The sequence below is a fragment of the Carassius auratus genome, chromosome 14 (genome assembly GCF_003368295.1).
Source record: "Carassius auratus strain Wakin chromosome 14, ASM336829v1, whole genome shotgun sequence".
NCBI lineage: Eukaryota > Metazoa > Chordata > Actinopteri > Cypriniformes > Cyprinidae > Carassius > Carassius auratus.
This window is the reverse complement of record NC_039256.1, coordinates 28027724-28047622: the sequence shown is the minus strand read 5'-3', so window position 1 is coordinate 28047622 and position 19899 is coordinate 28027724. Positions and strand designations below refer to the sequence as shown.

The 19899-nt window shown below is 38.8% G+C and overlaps 2 protein-coding genes across 2 annotated transcripts; one reads left to right on the top strand and one right to left on the bottom strand.

Annotated features, from left to right (window-relative positions):
• Nucleotides 1-4315: 4315 nt before the first annotated feature.
• Nucleotides 4316-10547, top strand: LOC113114220 (serine protease 23-like). Its single transcript, XM_026281059.1, has 2 exons — nt 4316-4709; nt 6631-10547. The coding sequence occupies exon 2, from the start codon at nt 6643-6645 to the stop codon at nt 7771-7773; it is 1131 nt and encodes a 376-aa protein (XP_026136844.1). The 5' UTR covers nt 4316-4709; nt 6631-6642; the 3' UTR covers nt 7774-10547.
• On the bottom strand, nt 10073-18938 carry LOC113114221 (cofilin-2-like). Its single transcript, XM_026281060.1, has 4 exons — nt 18803-18938; nt 13550-13848; nt 13222-13298; nt 10073-11087 (listed from the first exon to the last, which is right to left on the bottom strand). The coding sequence occupies exons 1-4, from the start codon at nt 18803-18805 to the stop codon at nt 10969-10971; spliced, it is 498 nt and encodes a 165-aa protein (XP_026136845.1). The 5' UTR covers nt 18806-18938; the 3' UTR covers nt 10073-10968.
• Nucleotides 18939-19899: the final 961 nt, after the last annotated feature.

Below are 19899 nucleotides of genomic sequence, written 5' to 3'. Positions count from 1 at the left end.
TACTGTGGGGAAGCAGAGCTGCAGTTATACCTCTTGGAGCTCCTTGGGGTGAACAAGCCTGCGAGATGAGGAGGGGGAGCACAGAATGAGAAGAGGTTAGAGAAGACGAAAGAAGAAACAGTGTAGCACGTGGTCAGAGTCAAGGTGGACAGCTGTGTTGTGGGAGAGGAGAAGTCAGATCCGTTGAAGGGAACAGGGAACAGCAAGACACAAAGGACAGTCGAGAACCTCATCTGGTGTTTGACGCATTGATGAGGTCCAATTAAAAAAGATGGATGATTAAAAAGACATGATGGAAGAGCTAAAAACAGGGTTTCCGCGGGTCCTTGAAATGTCTTAAATTTAGTTGCATAAATTTTAAGGCCATAAAAAGTCTTAAATGGTGCAACAATGTCTTAATTATGATTTCAGGAGGTATTCAATTTGGGCTGAAAGACGAGAATTGCCATATAGCTTAAAGGGATAGTTCAACCATAGCTTCAATAATCCTCAGATAGCTTCGTTCATCTTCAGAACACAAATTAAGATATTTTTGATCCAATCGAGATCTCTCTGACTCTTCATAGACGGCGACGCAACTGTAATGTTCCCAGGTACAGAAACGGAGCAAGGACGCGACATCAGGGGTTCAACCAGAATTTTAATGCTCTGATACTCTAAGTGAGTGAGAAACTTTGTTGCTTGTTTGTAAAAAAATATTTAAATTATTTTTAAAATACATTTTAAAATAAGGTCTTGCTGAAGAAATAGTCCATGCACACATTATGTGTCATCTTTCCATACTGGGGTCAGATTGGCAGTATGCTGTGGAAGTGAGTCAAATACAATGACTACTGTTATGAAAAGCTTTTTCCGCTGTTGTGAGTCCAAATCACTGGGTCGAACCAAAAGTCAATTAATGGATTAAAGAGAACAGAGGGAGTCTCTGATCTTGTTAACAATACTTATTTGCTTGGATGGCTACTGTACACTGAGCCTCAGTGTAATGGGAATTAAGGGTTCGGAGAAAATGGGACTTCTGTTCTACACCCCTATAAAAGATTGGAAGCTCTGCACTAATCTAAACCACACCTGTGTATGTAAGACAGAGTTCATCCATACATTAACAGTGCATTTAATAGGAGTGCAACTGAATAGGTCTGGCTCCTTTTATTCCTGTGCAGAAAAGAAAGCATGGCCCCTTAAAAAAGGACTGTTATTGAATACTCTTCAGGCTACTGTGGCCTCTCCGCTTACAGTTCAAGACAAAAAGTCTGCTATCGTCTGTCCCCCATACACATTATCTGTGAATCACTCATAATTGAGATGGGAATCATAACGAACTGAATGATTCTGGTTCCAACTGCGATTCCTTAACAGTTCAGGGAATTTCAGGAAAAGAAAAGAACAAGAATAGGTGGCATACATCTTCAGTAATTCCTTTATTTTTGTCTTTATCTTTAAATTCACATTGGTGTATTAACAGTGTGTCAATAATTACACTAATTGGGTCTCATTGGCCATAAATCAAACATCAGTTCTTGGTCCATGGAATCATTGTTCAAACTGAGTATCTACTCCAAGTGATTTACAAGTGTTTGTGATTTACAAAAAAAATTGTGTTTTATTGACTAAAAGAAGCAGCTCGTAAAAGTTTTTCTCAATTCCCTGAAAGCGCTGTATGTTTTTGGCTAAAAATAAGCATCATTAGCTCAGTAATCAACTTCAGAGGTGTGCAGTATATAGAGTTTATGATAATATTGTAATTGTTGCTGTGCGATTTTACATTATCGAGTATATCGCAAAAACCAAACAAAAACACATTCAGACAGTGCACGCATGCACTTACATGATGTAAGTTAGACTACTCCACAAGCACATTTAGAGTTCACGCTTTCACTGCGTGATTTAGTCTATTAAAATACATTAGAAATCCCACCGAAATTCAAGATAAGGGGCCAAAAATGCCCCCATACAGCTTTCATATATCTTTCATATTTAAATTATGTGATAAAGTTAATATCACACGAAGAGTGATATATTTCTCCAAATGTCAGCATGATTCATTGATACTGATTTGATGAACAGTTCAATAAATAAGTTGATATTAAGTGACTTTTATTTTAGAAACAAGTTCCTAATTTACTGCCACCTACTTAAGTATACCCCCCCCCCACAGATCATTTTAAATATCAGTAGTATTCAGTTTTTTTTTTTTAATCATCAAAATATTATGTATTTGTAACTGCGGGTTTAATGCATCATGCCCTGCAATAAACAGTCTGTTTAAATGCATCTAAATACTATTTCATATGCAGATTCCATGCCACCTCTGCATTGGTCCTGTGTCAGACTTCACTGGTCCTATTGTGCATATCACACTGATTTGATCATTCAGTTACTGTATTGTTCTTTTAATAAAACTGGTTCTTGGTTCCCAACCCTACTTAATGTATGTAGCTATAGAAAAGTGTTGTTTTTAATTTTGTGCTTGGTTATTTGAGCGTTTTAGCAACTCAAAAATGCTACAGTATCCTGCTTAAAAATATGCACTACAATGGCTTTGATCTGAAACATTATATAATAACAGTTGTGTATATGTCTGTAAAGGAAACCCAATATCCTCTTCACTGACTTGTTTTGCATCCTTTAGTAGAAGAATTTCCCTTTTCCATTAACTAGGAGCATCAAAGTCTCTCCTACTGCAAATTATCCAGTGCTGCTAGTAAAGGGTTTTTCTGTTAGTCTAAAAAAATTCTAAAGAAGAGAAGACAAGAATCAGTTGTTCTGAAAATAGAGGGCCTGGTGAATAAAGAAAAGGCCACAGAAGCACAGGGCTTGAGCTGGAGCTGGAGGTGATAAAAGATCAGTTTTGGAGGAATGGACACACTTTCAAAGGCCCCTCCTCACGGCCCCACCTCCCTCCACGAGGCATGAAGCCAGGACAGGTCAAGAACAAGAGTCCCACTGTAAAGAGATCTGGGGATTGTCCAAGGTAGCAGATTCCTGTCGAGTGAATGAGCTTTAGGCTGCATTTCCAATGTCCTAACCCCTTATCGCTAACAGTGAAAGAACAAAGCAAATATCAGTGGCTTGTCAGCTAGAATAATATCCAATTCAGTCTCTGGTGGCTTGTGATGTTAAATGAGATATATGTCTGGAAGTGTCTGAAAGAAAACCTGGAGAAAAGGGGGCAGGAAACAGACAATGTGAACCGCGTGTCGGTGCCAGCACATGTCAACAGAATCTCGCTCACCCACCGTGACACTCAATGTAGTACACGATACCATCACTGAACAGTGTTTTACTACGGTATTAGACATTTACAGCCTTCCAGAACCCCTACAAGACTTCAAACATTCCTTATCCTGGTGCAAAACCGCAGGTTGAGTGAACAGCCCTGGGGTATTGTGGAAAAAAGTATTTTCTATTGTAAATGAAACAGATATAACACTAACATGAACTGAAAGCCTCAAAATAAAAATTTCCCAATTGTGGCTTTATATCTCGCATTGTGCCTTTATTTCTTGCAGTTTGACTTTGAATCTCACCATCTCTTGTTTTATTTTTTCACATTTATTTCACAATTATCTTTTTTTACTGAGGCTGCAGGCTAGAATACTTTGGCACATGATTGTATGGCTTGTTTAGTTGAGCAAAAGTGATATGATTTAATAGGCTCTTTGTGCACTTGAGCAATTGAAACTTTTTCCTCTCTTTTTGCCTACACACACATGCATACTATTGGAGACTATTTAAAGCTGTGTATTTTAGGGTTAAAAGCTCCTTGTTTTGTGCAATGCCTGTTCAGAAATGCCTTCAGAGAGCTTTCCAGAGTGTTTTGTGCAGGTTAAGGCAAGTGTTGTGAGTGCTAAAGGAAGATCAAGGTCAGAAGGTTATATTCAACCTTGCACTATGGCTCAAGACGCCATCACGACTGCAACACACCCAAGTATTTCTGGAATGTGTCCTGCTATAAGACCAACCCTGCAACAATCGGTCATTTTAACCCCTTTAACCCATAACAGGTAATATTAGTTACACCCATAGGTAGCTTTAAGGAGTCACAATAAGCAATAGATGTTAAAAGAGACACCTAAACATATGTACATGTGCTTGCACTTGCTTTCAGTGGCATAGTACATGTAGTGTAATTTAACTGAAGTGAGGAGGAATGTGTATCCTCAAGACATGCTTGCCATGACTCTGGCCTATGTTTGATAGACAGTTTAATAACACCTGATGGAATATTTTAATGTGTGCCAAGGCATGCCCAGAATAGCGTCTTTTAGCAGACAGGTTTGTCATTACATTTAAAGAATTACGACTGAGAGCAGAAGGAATTGCAGTACTGACAAAGTATCTGTTCACACATAGATATTGCTTTTGGACGCACCGTCTTTGCCTTGATCCCTGCGGCGGCGGAGGCACTAGGACCGCGCGGAGAGCCGCAGCATCGTGCCTCGGTTATTGGGCTTGCACGACCTCAGTTTTGCACTACACCATTCAACGGAGGGCAAGTGTGGTGTCTGATGCGATGAAATAAGGGCCGTTGAAAAGAATCAGTATCTGAAGAAAGACTAGGCTTGTGTGTTTTTGGCGGTCCTGTCTCGCACTTCACAGTGGAGATGGGAGTAAACCTGGAGGCTGGGATACCCAGTGAACTTCCAGGAGAAGAATATGTGATTTGGATTTAAACTCGCCTTGGACATTATTAACACAGCTTGAAGTTAAGTATCATTCGTTAAACGAATTTCTTTTAAAGTGCATTATTTCTTCTTCAGAGAGAGTGTGCGTAAAGCTGTTGCCTCTGCTGCTCTTTTTGTATGTATTATTAAACTCGTTTTAATTGCGATGCCTCCTAATAAAACTACAATTAATTGAAAGCAGTTTTGCCATTATAAAATGCTCATTTTGTGTAGATTGGAATACCAAGCTGCCTTTTGCGCAAGTGTTTTAGAGTTGTTGGTTTGTACAGGCGCAATCGGAAAGTGAGGAAGGTAAACAGAGTTTGTTTTCTTTGCGTTTAACAGCGCAAGGCGTGGATAGGGTTGGTTGGACATTCATTCAAGATGTGAAAGACAACAAAAAGACGAGATTGGGGGTTTCAGCACAAAGGGATGTTGTGGGAAACAGGTTGTGTCCAGGGAATTCCCCAGGTGTCACACATGGGTGTCCATGATGAATGGAGCAGATGATAATATCCCTTTATACTGGGTCCACTCAAGGAATCTGTATTATGCTTATGTCTATAGACTATTATGTGCGTTGTGCATTAATCCCAGACTGTAACTTAAATTTGCTTATCATTAAATGAAAAATGGTTATAATACATGACAGCAGTTAGTAAACAAACTTTATTTTTACAGGCCAGTGGGTGTAAATGCTTAATGTGATATCTAAAACCACTGGTATTATTAAACAGATTAGAGCTGGCTAAATTTAATGGCTGGCTGAATTTCTTTTTAAAGGCGTAATGATATGTCTGAGACCGTTTTAGAAAGTTAATCTTTAGTTATAAACTTTAGGCTACTTCAGACACTATAGGTCATTTCCTTTAAGTGTTTGTCTTTTTATTGAGCACTGACCAAAACGCACTGCACTTATCTGTAGATTACTAATGATGTCACTAAAACTCCTAAAAATGAATGTTCCAAAAGTGAGTTTTCGCAGCGATGCCATAGAATAACTATTTTGGGTTCTTGAAAGAATCCTTCAGTAAAGTTCTTAAAACATTTTTTTCCCATAAGGCTTAAGTATTCTATACAACTTTTGCTCTCATTTTTACCTCAGTGTAAATGTACTTTCGATGCTAGTTATCGAATGTTAAAACCAGCCTGCAAACTTGTGTTGACAGATTTTATCTTAAGGCTGTGATTCTATCCATTCGGAGGATATCTGAATATGTTTGATGCTTTGAGTAGATTTTAGAGCAGTGCTTTTATCCAAAATCACAAGTTGTAAAGTAGGTACTACATATATTTAACTTACATCAGAACCATTGAAAAGTACATTCAATATGGTATGAATATGGATAGTATGAATGAATTTTGGACGTACTACATCCATCAAGTTGCGACTGTCACATGACTTACCAGCATTAGTTTCATTGCTTCACCATTATTCACAACTCCTCTCTTGTGGCTTCAAGTGTTCACTGAATTCACACTCCAGAGACCCTGTAGGAGTATTGTTTTTCTAATACTAATCTTAGCAAACTGTTTGTCACATACTATATAGTATGGAGGTATTGGGACACAGTGTATGATTTGTCATGTCATGTGTCTAGAAACAAGGCACATGTTTCTGTGTAAATTTGTTGTGTATAAACTTGTAAATGTGTTTAAACTTGTAGCGTGTTTTTTCTAACCATTTGCAAAGACAAAAATGTATTATGCCTAGTGTTTGGAAATCATGTCATGAAGTGTATTCCAGCCTTTAGTGTTCAAAATGTTAATAATGTGAAGTACTTTTATTCACTATATATAAAGAACCTTTTGTTAAAGGTTCTGCATGGAACCATTAAAGCCCATAATGAACCTATTTTTAAGAATGAAGGCTCAGCATTAAATTTCTTTAGCATTTTATCTGCAACATGGAGGATCTTGAGTTTTATTTCATGCTTGCATATTTTTTTGTATTTGCATTTAGGTTGCATAAGCCATGATGCCTAACCGGAGATTGGGTCTGGCCCATCCTTGCTGTATTGGCCTGCTCTTCCTACTCCTCCTGCCCAGCTCGGTTTCAGTGAGAGAATCTGGCCATCAGTCCCATGCCCACCTCCCCTCGCTGAAACCTCACGCCACCCTGCCTCTGTCCCGCTCTCGCTTCAGTGCCAAAGCTCAGCTGGACCTCACTACCCACTGCAACGAGAGCTGCTACCACAAAGGAGAAGACACAGATAAAGAACAACTAGCTTTTGAAACTCTTTATGCAGACGGCTCGCGAACTTTAACCACTGTTGACCTGGAAGAGAACGACAGTGAACTTCATGTCAGGCGGCCCAAAGTAACCACGCCCAGACGCAAGCGGCTAAAGCGCCAGATCTACGGTTCAGACGGGCGCTTTAACATCCGTGGTGACCACTTCCTTCTGGACTACCCGTTCTCCACAGCTGTCCGCATCTCCACCGGCTGCACTGGAGTTCTGGTGTCCCGGCAGCATGTCCTGACCGCTGCCCACTGCGTGCATGATGGGAAGGATTACGTCAAGGGAGCGAGGAAACTCAGGGTGGGCTTTCTAATCCCTCCGTCTGTTAACGGTACAAAGCCGGGTCAGGCTCCCATGAAGAAACCCTTGGTGCGCTGGGTCAGAGTTAAACGCACACGAGTTCCTAAAGGCTGGATTCAAGGCCCTCAAGACGTCAGCATGGATTTTGACTACGCACTGCTTGAGTTGCGTTGGCCTCACCGGCGTCCCTTCATGCGGCTGGCTGTGGCACCCTCCTCAGACAGTTTGGCTGGTAAACGCATCCACTTCTCTGGATTTGACAGCGACCGGCCTGGGGAACTGGTGTACCGCTTTTGTCCCGTGGAGGATGAGTCCAACGATTTGATCTACCAGCACTGTGATGCCCGCCCTGGAGCGAGCGGTTCTGGCGTTTACGGCCGCGTGTGGGATGATACATTAGAGCGATGGGAGCGCAAGGTCATTGGGATCTTCTCTGGACACCAGTGGCTGGAAATCAACGGCGAGAATCGCGATTACAACGTGGCTGTTCGCTTCACTCCGCTGAAGGTTGCTCAGATCTGTTACTGGGTTCATGGAAATGAGGTGGACTGCAGTCAAGACTGAAAATATGGCACAGAGGAATGGGACAACATCAAATCATTGGACAAAATATGATATGCCTGGTGTTTGAAACTGCACTTTATAGTCCTTTTACAGGTGTGGCTACTGAATCTGAGAAGAAAAAAGTTGTCCATGGTTGGAGGATAGCTACCCACACAGGCTTCGATCTCTCGCATGGGTTGAGCTGGAACTTTGTTTAACCACTACCTTTAGTTTTTGCTCACTTTACTGTCAATGTTACTCATAGATTTAGACTTTGATTCCTACAACCCAGTAGAATTATCTGTCGAGTCTTTGCCTATGTTCAATAGACACAGCCTTGCTTTGTTCACATTACACATTATAAATGCTTCAAGCTGTTATTTGCACTTTTAGAAAGTAGATTTGGGCTGGAGACAGGTTTTCTTCTCACATCACTTGGGTTTTGGTTAACACTAGATTAACATACAGTTTATTTGGTGACTAAAAGTAGATGCAAAATGGCTACGCTTCCTTCTTTTCCATCCCTGCATATCATTTTGGTCTACTAAGCATACCATTTTTTTATATTTTCTGATTTATTATTATCACGGTAACATCAGATCGATGACTGTGAGATGTGTTGTATGTGTGTTAAATTGAGAGTTAGTAAAACAGAATTTTAAAGTATACTTTTGAAAGCATTTGTTTGTTAACGCAATCATCTGGCGCTTTGAATATAGTTCACTATTCTATAGTTACTGGATGAAGACCTCATATTGGTAACATTACAGTATGTTTAGAGAAATTATTTATATTCTTTTATGTTGGATTAATATAAAGACTGGACACAAACTACGAGAAAGGGTGTGGGGTAAATCTTGATTATAATTCTATTTTTAAAAAGCTTTTATTTTAATAAACTTAAGTATGTCTGTTGTTTTTTGCTGTCATTTTCATTCCAATTAAAAGTTTAGCGGTCATTTTGTAATGAGGACTTTTTATTTTCTGTGGAAGCTGTTGGAAACACTAGATATGATTCTGTGTGGTTTGTTTCAAGAATTATTTGGGAGAGCGCGATTACAATTTTGGGGTCTGTATGTAAAATGCGACACTGGTACCCTCTGGTGGTAAGAGCAAATCCCGAGAAAAGGATCCTGCCAGTCATTACAGGCACAGTAACACTTTTGGCTGGTATTATGTTTATTTATAATATACTAGTTCAGTGTTGCAGTAGCTACTGATTTATGGTTTGTTAATTCATAATCTCAGAATTACTAGAGTGCACTGGGAAAAGGTCAGAGATTGTAGTTGAGCACAGGAAGGTGGATGGTTGATGTTTTTCATAGGGGTTTGGAAATCTCTACTGCCCTCCACTGCTTCACGTGGGTACATCTTTATTATACTGGCATGATTACAGTATTAGGTAGAATTACAGTAGCTCAGTGTTTCAATATAGGACACATTTTCCAGTAATTATTTTTAAAGGAAAACATAAACAAATATAATTAAATATTATATACTAGTTTATTCGAATGTTCTTCATTTCTTTTTTGGCTGCTTCTGATCAGAAATAGGTTAGTTTTCAGGTTGCATACTACTACTACTACTTTGACCCTCTACATACTAGCATAAAGCAAATTCAGATACAGTGGTACATTACATTAATCAGAGTATAGACTCTAGCATTCACCTGCCCATTTAAGTTTTGTCTGCATTTGATTCTTTTGGGTACCAAGAGTCAGATATCGAGCCGAAACAAAACAGACCTGTAATAAACGGATGTGTTCAGGAACTGAGTCAATGAAGTTTGTTTAAAAGGGACTTTGTAGCTGACGTTCAGCAGTTTGATAGTTATCTTGGAATCATAATTATATTTGAACTAAATGCACTTATTTGCAATCCAAGAAGTTTATTTATATAGTATAAAAAGCTATTTTTTTATTATTAGCTTCAACTTGTAGTGTACTGAGGGCACAGGGCAGTTTTACAATACTGTATTTCCACAGTTGCATCCCAAAACAGCCACCCATCAAATCCATAGGGAGGATGAGAAAGCAATCAGAGTCTATTTGTTGGGATCCATTTGAAACTTTATGATTTTTGCAAATCATCACATATTTCAGTGCATAAACCATGCTGAAATCTGATAAAACAGCATTTTTTTTTGCAGAATATAAACACAAATGTAAGCAAACATCTTTTATATTGGTTTACAGATCAATGCTTATTCCAAAATTAACAGCCAACTTAGATTCGAATGGGGCAAAGCAAAAATAAAAAGTCCCTTTGCACAGAGGATTTACCAAACATGAAGAATCAAACCAGTTGGAACACAACAGTTGTTTAGTGCTTTTTTTATTTTTTATTAGAGATAAGGAGACGATACAAAACATCCACTGACCAATATCCATCAAAGCTCTGTACACAGGCTGCCCAAATATATCGCTCCCATCTAAACAATTCGTGTCCATCAGTCCACTCAATCCAATTCATCAACAGACCGCTCACTCACTAGGACCCAGATTTTACAGGTAGAAGGAATGTGTACAATTTCTTGACACCAGTGCCATGGTTTTGAATTACATTTGGAAATATTTAATTCACTAGGAATTACGGAATCATTAAAACAACTTGAGCTCAAAATAAAACAAACTAGGGAAGGGGGAAGTAAATTGTGCTCCCAGAATGGACCGACAAAGTTGTGAGATTTTGGAGTAAATTTTGTACTACACCTAGTCTTTAACAACATACATACACACACACACACACACACACTTATTATAAAAATAAAATGGTAAAAAAAAAAAAAAAAAAAAGTAACTAGACATTTGGCGGTGGCACAAAACAAAGAAAAAAGAAAAACTTAATTAACAGTATGTTTTACAGCTGATTTGTAATGGCTGCAGTATCACTCTTTCCTTTCAACAATCTAATGGAACCCAGAAAGAACAAAAACCTGCCAGTACACATTTACAGTTATATTACTTTGTTTTAATAATCATCATCCTTGTTTTTTTATCTTTTTTTTTTTCCTTTTATGTTTTTGTTCTTGATCTTTGTATGTGTGAACTGGAATGACAGCCAGTATCTTTTGCCATGTGTTGAGTTTGGAAACTGTCACTTTTGCCCAACCCTCTCCACCCACATTAACCCACCCCATGGCCCACAAACAGTCGTCCTGGCCCATCTTCCCCACCCGTGTTGGAATGACCAGCTAACCCCTGAAATGTGTCCGCCTCAATCGTTCAGAGGCCTGCCCTCGAGAGTCACCACTGAGGCTCCCCCGAGCTTCTCAGCAAGGGTTTTTCGGTCCTTGATATCCTCTAAACCGTTCACTTGCCACTCGTGCTTGACACCTATGTAACAAGACATGCCAAACGGTTACTCAATTCACAATTACATATTCAATTATAGAAAAAAAAATGCATCCATATTTCAATTTTCAATTCAGCTCAATTTACAAAAAAGCTTACTTTACAATCATTTAGCTGGTATTATAGTACCCATTGTAAGTTTTATTTTAGAAATTTTGGGCCATTTGTTGTTTTTAATAGTTTTTATTTAAAAGTTTTTTTTTCTCTCAATAGTAGATTTTAAATACAATTTGGTTAACATTCATTTCAAGGAACAGATTTTAGTTAAACCCTAAATTATATACAGTAGTGGAGTTACAGCGGTGCTCATTTATTTATACCCTTGGTAAACATGATCAAAGAAAGGCTGTGAAAATTAATCTGCATCAATTCTTTAGATATTTAAAAAATTTACTAAATATAACCTTTCACTGGAGAATAAGAATTTAAAATGGGAGAAATCTCATTATGAAAACTATTTTTTATAGAATCCATTATGCCATCTATCTGAACAAGATATCCAGGATCTCCAGCAGAAAAATGGGCCCTTGGGTTTTTTTTTATTTATTTGTACATAAAGTACTTTTTATCCCTGTGTGCACCAAACTCATCTTAGGTTTTTGCTGCTAAAAAGCAAATTATTATTTTTGTTTGTTTCATCTCTTGCTGTATAAGAGATATTTTCATAATGCGATTTTTTTTCCCCACTTAAAAAGGTTAGATATATATTAGGGGTGTAACGATACATGTATTCGTATTGAACCATTCGGTACGAGGCTTTCGGTTCGGTACGCGGTACGCATCTTGTACCGAACGGTTCGTTGAACTAATTAATTATATTTGAAAAAAAAAAACAAAAAAAAGTGAAATATAATGATATGCGTTCAACAAGGTAGCCCAATAACCCAAACGATGTAACCGGCAACGCCCCTGACACCCCCGAAGAAGAAAAAAAAAACACCAACTTATACGTTTATGTTAGGCTACTCAGTCAGGCGCTCGCTCACTCAGTATGCACTGAAGGCTCGTTGCAAAATATCCAATGCGTTTAACAGACCAGAAATAGAAGATCCTCCAATAACCAACAGGTCTGGTATTTGGGTGCACTTTGGATTCCCTGTAAGCTATAATGGTGATGGCAAGAGAGTGGTGGATAAAAAAAAAAAAAAAAAAAAACAACGTTCGCATCTGCTACATGACAATAGGGTACACCAGCGGGAATATAAAAAAAATAAATAAAAAAAAAACACCAGCGGGAATACTTGAAACATGTCAACTCATTTATGCCGACATCACCTTAGTGTGTCAGTATCTGGGAAAAGACGAAAAAAATGAGAAACATACACGCAACAAACTATCCCTGCAGCATTTGGACAGACATTTCCAACTGATTCAAACAGGGCAAAAGACATCACTGCGGCGATCGGTAGGCTTCATTTACGTTATAGCCGCGGATATGAGACCTTACTATTTACCATTCATTCTATCATCACCATTATAGTTTACAGGGAATCCAAAGTGCACCCAAACACTAGACCTGTTGGTTATTGGAGGATCTTCTTTTTCTGGTCTGTTAAACGCATTAGACATTTTGCAACGAGCCTTCAGCGCGTGCTGAGTGAGCGAGCGCCTTAGGGGCCGTTCAAATATCGCGCCGAAAAACGCTAGGCGCGTCTTTCTCCTCCTTTCCAAAGCACTCGAGCAGAAGCGCTCATGAGGCGTCTGTCTTTGCTAAGCAACAATGACATGCTGTTCTCTCCATGAAGATGTGGAAATTTCAGCAAAGGATAAATAGATTTGCAGCTCTTAAAAAAAAAAAAAAAAAAAAAAAAAAAAAAAAAAAAAAATCGCTTGCAGTAGGCTAGCTCTGCTACTAAATTTATTTCAAAATTGCAATCCATATTCAACTATAATCAGCTGTTCCTTCATCTTGGCTGAGTTTCCACGTTGTTACGGAAAAGGACACACATATTTTTTTTAAATGAAAGATCAAGTGGATAAACAATGCAGATCTAATCTCCACAGCCACTTTTGATCATATTTATGAAGGGTATGCATAATTTAGCAAAACTAAGTTAATTTTATATCAAACTTAAATTATGCATGCAATATTATTCTTTTTTTTTTTTGCCATTACCTGTAAACTTCTTCTTGATGGCATCCTTGGAGCTGGCATAGATCATCTTGCTTTTGAGTGGGGCATTTTCTGGGGCCCTGTGCAATACAACAGGAGATCAGATCATCCGTTTCATGCAAGCATTTGACAAGTCTATATCAGGGGCCCCAATTCTGTTCCTATAGATGTTCAGCTCAACCCTGAGCATACATGCCTGAACCAGCTAATGAAGACCTTCAGGAACACTTGTTCATTACCGACAGGTGTATCAGAACAGGGTTGGAACTAAAGTCAGCAGGAACAAGACTGGGAACTACATGAAGCACATGCAGATGCTCTTGAGACTTACCAGAAAATGAAAACCAGGTCCTCTTTCTTAGACTCTTTAGTATCATACATGGCATCATAGAGAACATAGCGGCAATCATTAGGAGGAAGAATACTGATGAGCTTAAGGTAGGGATCTCCTTCATCTCCCTGCAGGATCTCATTGCCCTCCTCCATGATGATACGCTTCTTGTCATCGCTCAGGCAGAAGAGAACAGCCTTCTTCCTCTTGCTCTTCTCTTCCTCGTTGGCAGAAGCCTTGCGGACCTTCATGTCATTGAAGATCGTCACCACACTATCATCCACTGTAACTCCGGAGGCCTGCGAGCACACAAACACACACAGGATAAGGTGAGGGAAGTGAGTGAGCTGATGAGCAAAGATTTGTGGATGTGTGTGAAAAGGTGAGAATGAACGGGATATATATATAAAAAAAAAAATACAATAAAAAAAAACCCTGCTTTGTCTGTTCTAGTTAAACTTGTTGCCTTTTTGACAAAACTGGATGGTTCCATCTGAAACTTGTCCAGATGATTCTAAATTACTAGGCCGGCAGGTTTCGTCATGCAAGACAACATGTCATGTAAGTGAAGAAGAAGAAGAAAAAAAAGAAAAAAAAAAAAAAAAAAGACTTGGGAGACTTAGGACCATACACACTTCAAGGGCAGTGGACCGAGTCAAGCCAAATAAAAACTTAAATATCCCTCTGTGGGAGAATGAAACAATGCAGGGACTTGGTTTCTATTCGCAGAATAAATAAGTAAATAAAGTCAAAAAAGGCTGATTTGAACAGAGCCCATTTCTTTCCTGGTCCCATGACAGCTCAGATATGCTTGTGCACAATTGAACAGAGGGAAGGTTGGCCACTTCCTCATAACAGCCGATACGATTTGAGCTGATAGTCCGATTTAATGCAGGAGCATCAAATATATATAAAAGGCATGACAGGTAAAAATTGATAGCCTGAATGCACTGGATAAAAGTGTCTGCTAAATGCATAAAATGTAATTTAATTTTAATTACACACACACACTGCACAGCATAAATTAGTACACCCCTCTAAAACTTAAATTCAGCAATAACTCTTACTTAGACATGTTTGGGTTCTATGGAGATATGTTCCAACAAGTCTGCTTGATCAGTTACCAAAGAATGTCAGAATTTTTTTCAGGAAAATAAGATTCTTATCGAAGTGCTAAAATGCTGGCAGCAGTGGAACCACTTGGGAGAGAACTGCCAGGAGACTTGTTTCTTAGCACAAAAGAGGACAATGGTATAAGAGGAACACCAAATTATTGTTTTAATTATTATTATAAGTGTTGAAATACAGCAGAAGTAACACCATCATTCAAAAACAATGGACTTATGACAAGGCCCCTGAAATAATCAGGCCTTCAATTCTCAGTTTATTTAGTGGGGAGTTTTTTTTTTTTTTTTTACTAGAAAAAGAGCAGGAGAAATCCCATGCATGTGTCTCAGAGCCGACAAGAGCTGTGAAAAGAGTGACTGTTTATCTTCCAGAGTAAGATGCAGCCTGCAAAAGTGACATGCATGAATGTCATCACCACTGGAACTACCAAAGAACAATAAACTCATTTAACCATGGCCCATATTTATAAAATCTAGACTTCTGGTAATCCATACTCTAGTCTCAAGAGACCAAGTCAACCATTTTGGATGCTTTTGGTTCTGGTGTTGCTGGAGGAGTGCTTGGTACCCAGTGACGTTCAGTGGTAGTAAAGCCCTTCTATAGGGACGAATGAGTGTTGAAGGTTTGAGGGAGTTGTGCTTTATCAATGCTGCCATGAATTCACACACAATTGTGTGATGCAATACAAAAACTTGAAGCAGAAGATGCTACCCTCTTCTCATTCCCTGAGTTATCAGCCATTTTTTTGAAAATTACAATGATGGTATTAATTCTACCAATGTGAAAATCTTTCAGTGGACATGCATTTCACCCAATCTTAACATTGTTGACCAGCTGTGGGGGATTCTCTGGAGACGAGCTGAGCAAAACTCCATTAAAGACCAGAGCATTTAAGAAGGTCATCCTTGAGGAGTTGAACAGGACAGATGTGAAAATTTGTCATGAACTTGCATTCTGTGCCAAGAAAGATCAGAGCAGCATACTTTAAAGTTCTGGATAACTAGAATATTATACATTTGCTTAATTAAATCTAGGGAGTACTCATTTCTGCAATCTAAATTAAATTAGCTAATTATTTTACAGAAAATATTGTATATATTTCTTTGTTTTTATTAAGTATTTTTAATACATTTCAATTTTGCCATCTTTCCATGAATTATATTAGTGATCATTAAGAAAATACATCTTTTGTGTTCATTCAGAGGGGGTGTACTCATTTCTGCTGTGCACTGTGTAAAAAAAAAAAAAAACGTCATACAAAGCTGGTGTACAGCATTAGATCACAAAACAACGATTCTTCTGTAAAAAAAAATCAAAATGGCCTCGGTCACACCAATCCCATAAACCTACTCAGGTCTTCTGACTTCCATTAGAAACATGGCTGCATTGCTATAACCAGACATTAAACATTTCAGTTCCTAAGATTTTAAAGTGAGGAATGAGAAAACCCTTAAAAAAAAAAAAAAAAAAAAAAAAAAAAAAAAAGGCTAGAAACCTAAACCTCTAGCACTTATCCAGCTTCTGAATAGCATATGAGGGCATGTAAAAAGGTGGACACAAGGAGCCTTGCGGGGTAGATCCTTAAATGACCCACTTACAGGAAACGTACGTCTAATGGGTGGAACAGGTTTGCTTGGGGTATGAATGAAAGGAAGATGTTAAGACTCCTCATTAAGTAACATCCTCAAAAAAGGCCAAAAGGAGAATTAGGATTCCCACACCTTTTCAACAATAAACTATCACTTCTCGGGTAATACATAAATGTTTCTTTAAAATACAAATTTAATTAATACATTTGCTTGTTTTGGATGAGTAAATGCAAATTCTAGATCTTCAAGTAAACAAGCAATTCCCTCCGTATCGGTCATCTACTGTCAAAATATTAAAGTGCAAAATAAAGTCTTAAATTATAAGTTTTAAGGGATAGTTCACCAAAAATGAAAATGTGATGTTTATCTGCTTACCCCCAGAGCATCCAAGATGTAGGTGACTTTCTTCAGTAGAATACACATGGAAATTTTTAACTCAAACCATGGCAGTCTGAAGGTGTGAGTGAGTTGTGCTTTATCAGTACTGCCATGAATTTACACACCACTGTGGGATGTAATACAAAAACTTGAAGCAGAAGACCCTCTTCTCATTCCCCGAGTTGTTGGCCATTTTTTTTTAACATTACAATGATGGTATTCATTCTTCCAACATGAACATCTTTCAGTGGACGGTAGAGTACAAATGGAGATTTTTAACAAACCATGGCAGTCTGTCAGTCATAATGCAGGTGGATGGGAAACATGGCTTTGAGACTCAAAAAAAACAAAACCAAATTAAACCCTGCAGCTCATGATGATACACTGATGTGTAAAGACCCAAAACAATCGGTCTGTGCAAGTGTTTAAAAAAAAAAAAAAAACTCTTGCACAGACCAATCGTCTTGTGTCTTTACACAATGTATCATTATGAGCTGCACTGTTTAATTTGCGTATGTTTTGTACCTATCAAAACTGTGATTCCTATCCACTTACATTATATAACTGACAGACTGCAATGGATCGAGTTAAATCTCAGTTTGTGTTCTACTGAAGAAACAGTCATGTCACCTACATCTTGGATGACCTGGGGGTAAGCAGATAACCATCAAGTTTTCACTTTTGGGTAAACTATCCCTTTAAGTATAAGGTCGCTTGTAAGTCATCCACTTCATGGAGAAGTGAAACCCACATAGAGAAATGAGCCAGAGCTGTGACACAGGAAACGTGACGTCTTGGGTCCTCAAATGAAAAGAGCTAATAAGTTAAAGAAAAACAACTATTGTATAAGGCGTTTGGTCACATGCCTCTCACAAAACAGATTTAGACGTCGCTTGTGGCCTATGACGTCGCATACGGTCCACGCGACCGAGACTGGTCGCACCGGAACCGGCATTTCCTTCATCATACACGCAACCTGAAAAGCATTTCACAAGTATTTCTTATCTCTACAGAAAAGTCGAAGCAAGCACCAGCGAAAGCTCAAATATTAAGTAGGAAGCAAAACAATTTCTTAATATCCACAAATACTGCACGTCACAGGCTAGTGAAACGTCATGTGCTTTTAAAAAAGACAAAATGCCGTTAAAATTACAAACAGCAATTATGAAAAGAACCAAAGACGTCGAGAAAAGATAAAACGTCGCGTTCATCAAAGTTACGTCCAACCAGGAAGAGTACAGCAGTGCACAAGCTCCCTGATAATACGCAAATGCACAAGTAACGGATTTCAAACTCCGTTTACTTCAATTCAGTCTAAGTACTTTTGGGTTTGTTTTGTCTGAAATTCAGTTGCAATCGACCAAACACACGTTCCCTTCACAGTCGAGCTTACTTTTTTGTCAAAAAATAAATAAATAAACCAACACCATCTGCGCTTGGAGAAGGGTGGGGTCGCGATTGCAGCGTTCGTGCAAGTGCTCAAAATCTCCCCAAAATTACCGCGTATTAAAGACGAAAAGCGCGAGGACTCGGTCTTAAAAAGTAATAACCTACGTTTTTACACACGCCCACAAACCCTTTGGTGCGGCAAATGGGAGCGATGGTGTTTTTTGACGGATGGCCGTGATCAGACAAAAGGACAGAGTGATGAAATGGCATCATCTGGCCAACGAAAAACGCGGTTAAACGCACACGCACGCGGACAACGGTTTCTTCACAGCCTTTCCGAATTTCCCCGAACGATGCGATCGTATGTGGAGCGATAGGTCCTGTACGTAGTGTGTGATGAAAAACAGCGAGGCCTTTTCTGGGCCTTCGACTCATGGAAATAAAGGAAGCTGAGCGGGGAAATGGCGCCAGTTGTTTTGGGTCCCGTTTTTGGCAATCTCATCGCAGCCGAGCAGCGGAAGTCCCCAGCAAACCATCGAGAACCTCGAGGATAAACGTGTTTGTTGATAAAGACGGTTAAACGACACTGCCAAAACAACCAAGGAAACCGGTTTGCAGCTATTAGTCGGCGTAGGGGTTAATTAACGGATTTGATTTACATATTTATTCACATTAAAAACCAACAAAGCCCACAAACTAGCAATTAAACTCTTCAAACACGCTGAAACTAGCCGTACATTGGATTAGCATTGCATAAATGCAGACATACCATGGTTGTGTATCTTTGCTAGTCGGCGTCTGGATGCGAATTGAATGAGCTGTGATGCAGTCCTTCGCTCTCGCGCACTTGATACAACACTCGGGCGCGCCCTTTTGCGCGTAGCCGTACAGCGATGGGAACGCGCGTCCATGTCACGCGCTTGTTGGGTATTATGGGAGCTGGAGTTCTGAGCACAGGAAAATGTGACCGTTGCTGGACCAAAAAAAAATCCGTTTTAAGTAACACGGGTGTATCCTACCGTAAATATATCAAAACGTAATTTTTGATTAATATTATGCATAGCTAAGGACTTAATTTGAACAATTTTAAAGACGATTTTTTTTTATTCTCCCAATTAAATTTATGTATTTATTTTTGCACCCTCAGATTCCAGATTTTCAAATACTTGTATCCAAATACTGTCCTACCCTAACAAACCATATATCAATGGAAAGCTTATTTATTAATCTTTCAGATGTTAAATATCAATTTTGAAAAATGTACCCTTGTTATTATTCATTAGATGTATATATATATATATATATATATATATATATATATATATATATATATATATATATATATATATATATATTAAACACGAACTTTGTATAACGTATATTTTAATACAACAACCAACATTAAAAATACAACAATCGGACCTTTAGAGTTTTCTGCCCCATACATGGTAAAGTGATATGAAAGGTGCTGTTATACTACTAAATTCTGCACCGAAACACAAACCACACTGATTGCAACACTCGTTGGTGGCTCGTAGGGCACGCTGCCGTTTGAGTCGTACCCTTTTTGTTTGGTCTCTGCCCCCTTTTAAGGCTCGTTTAACTCGCTTCCAAATATGGAAGCAAATGGTGACAGTCGTGAGCGCGCTTCAGCCAGAGACGCGCATATCAGGCGGCTCGCGAGTCCGATCGCCATATAAGGAAACAAGAACATTTCATTTCTATAGGAAACATTCACAGCACACGCTAGTGGGAGCGGTATACAGCAGCAAAGAATGAAACTGCAAAGAAGGAAGAATGAGTCCCGCTTACCAAAGAGCACAGAACATGCTTTATTATCTACAGTTCGCAGTGAAAGAATAATGT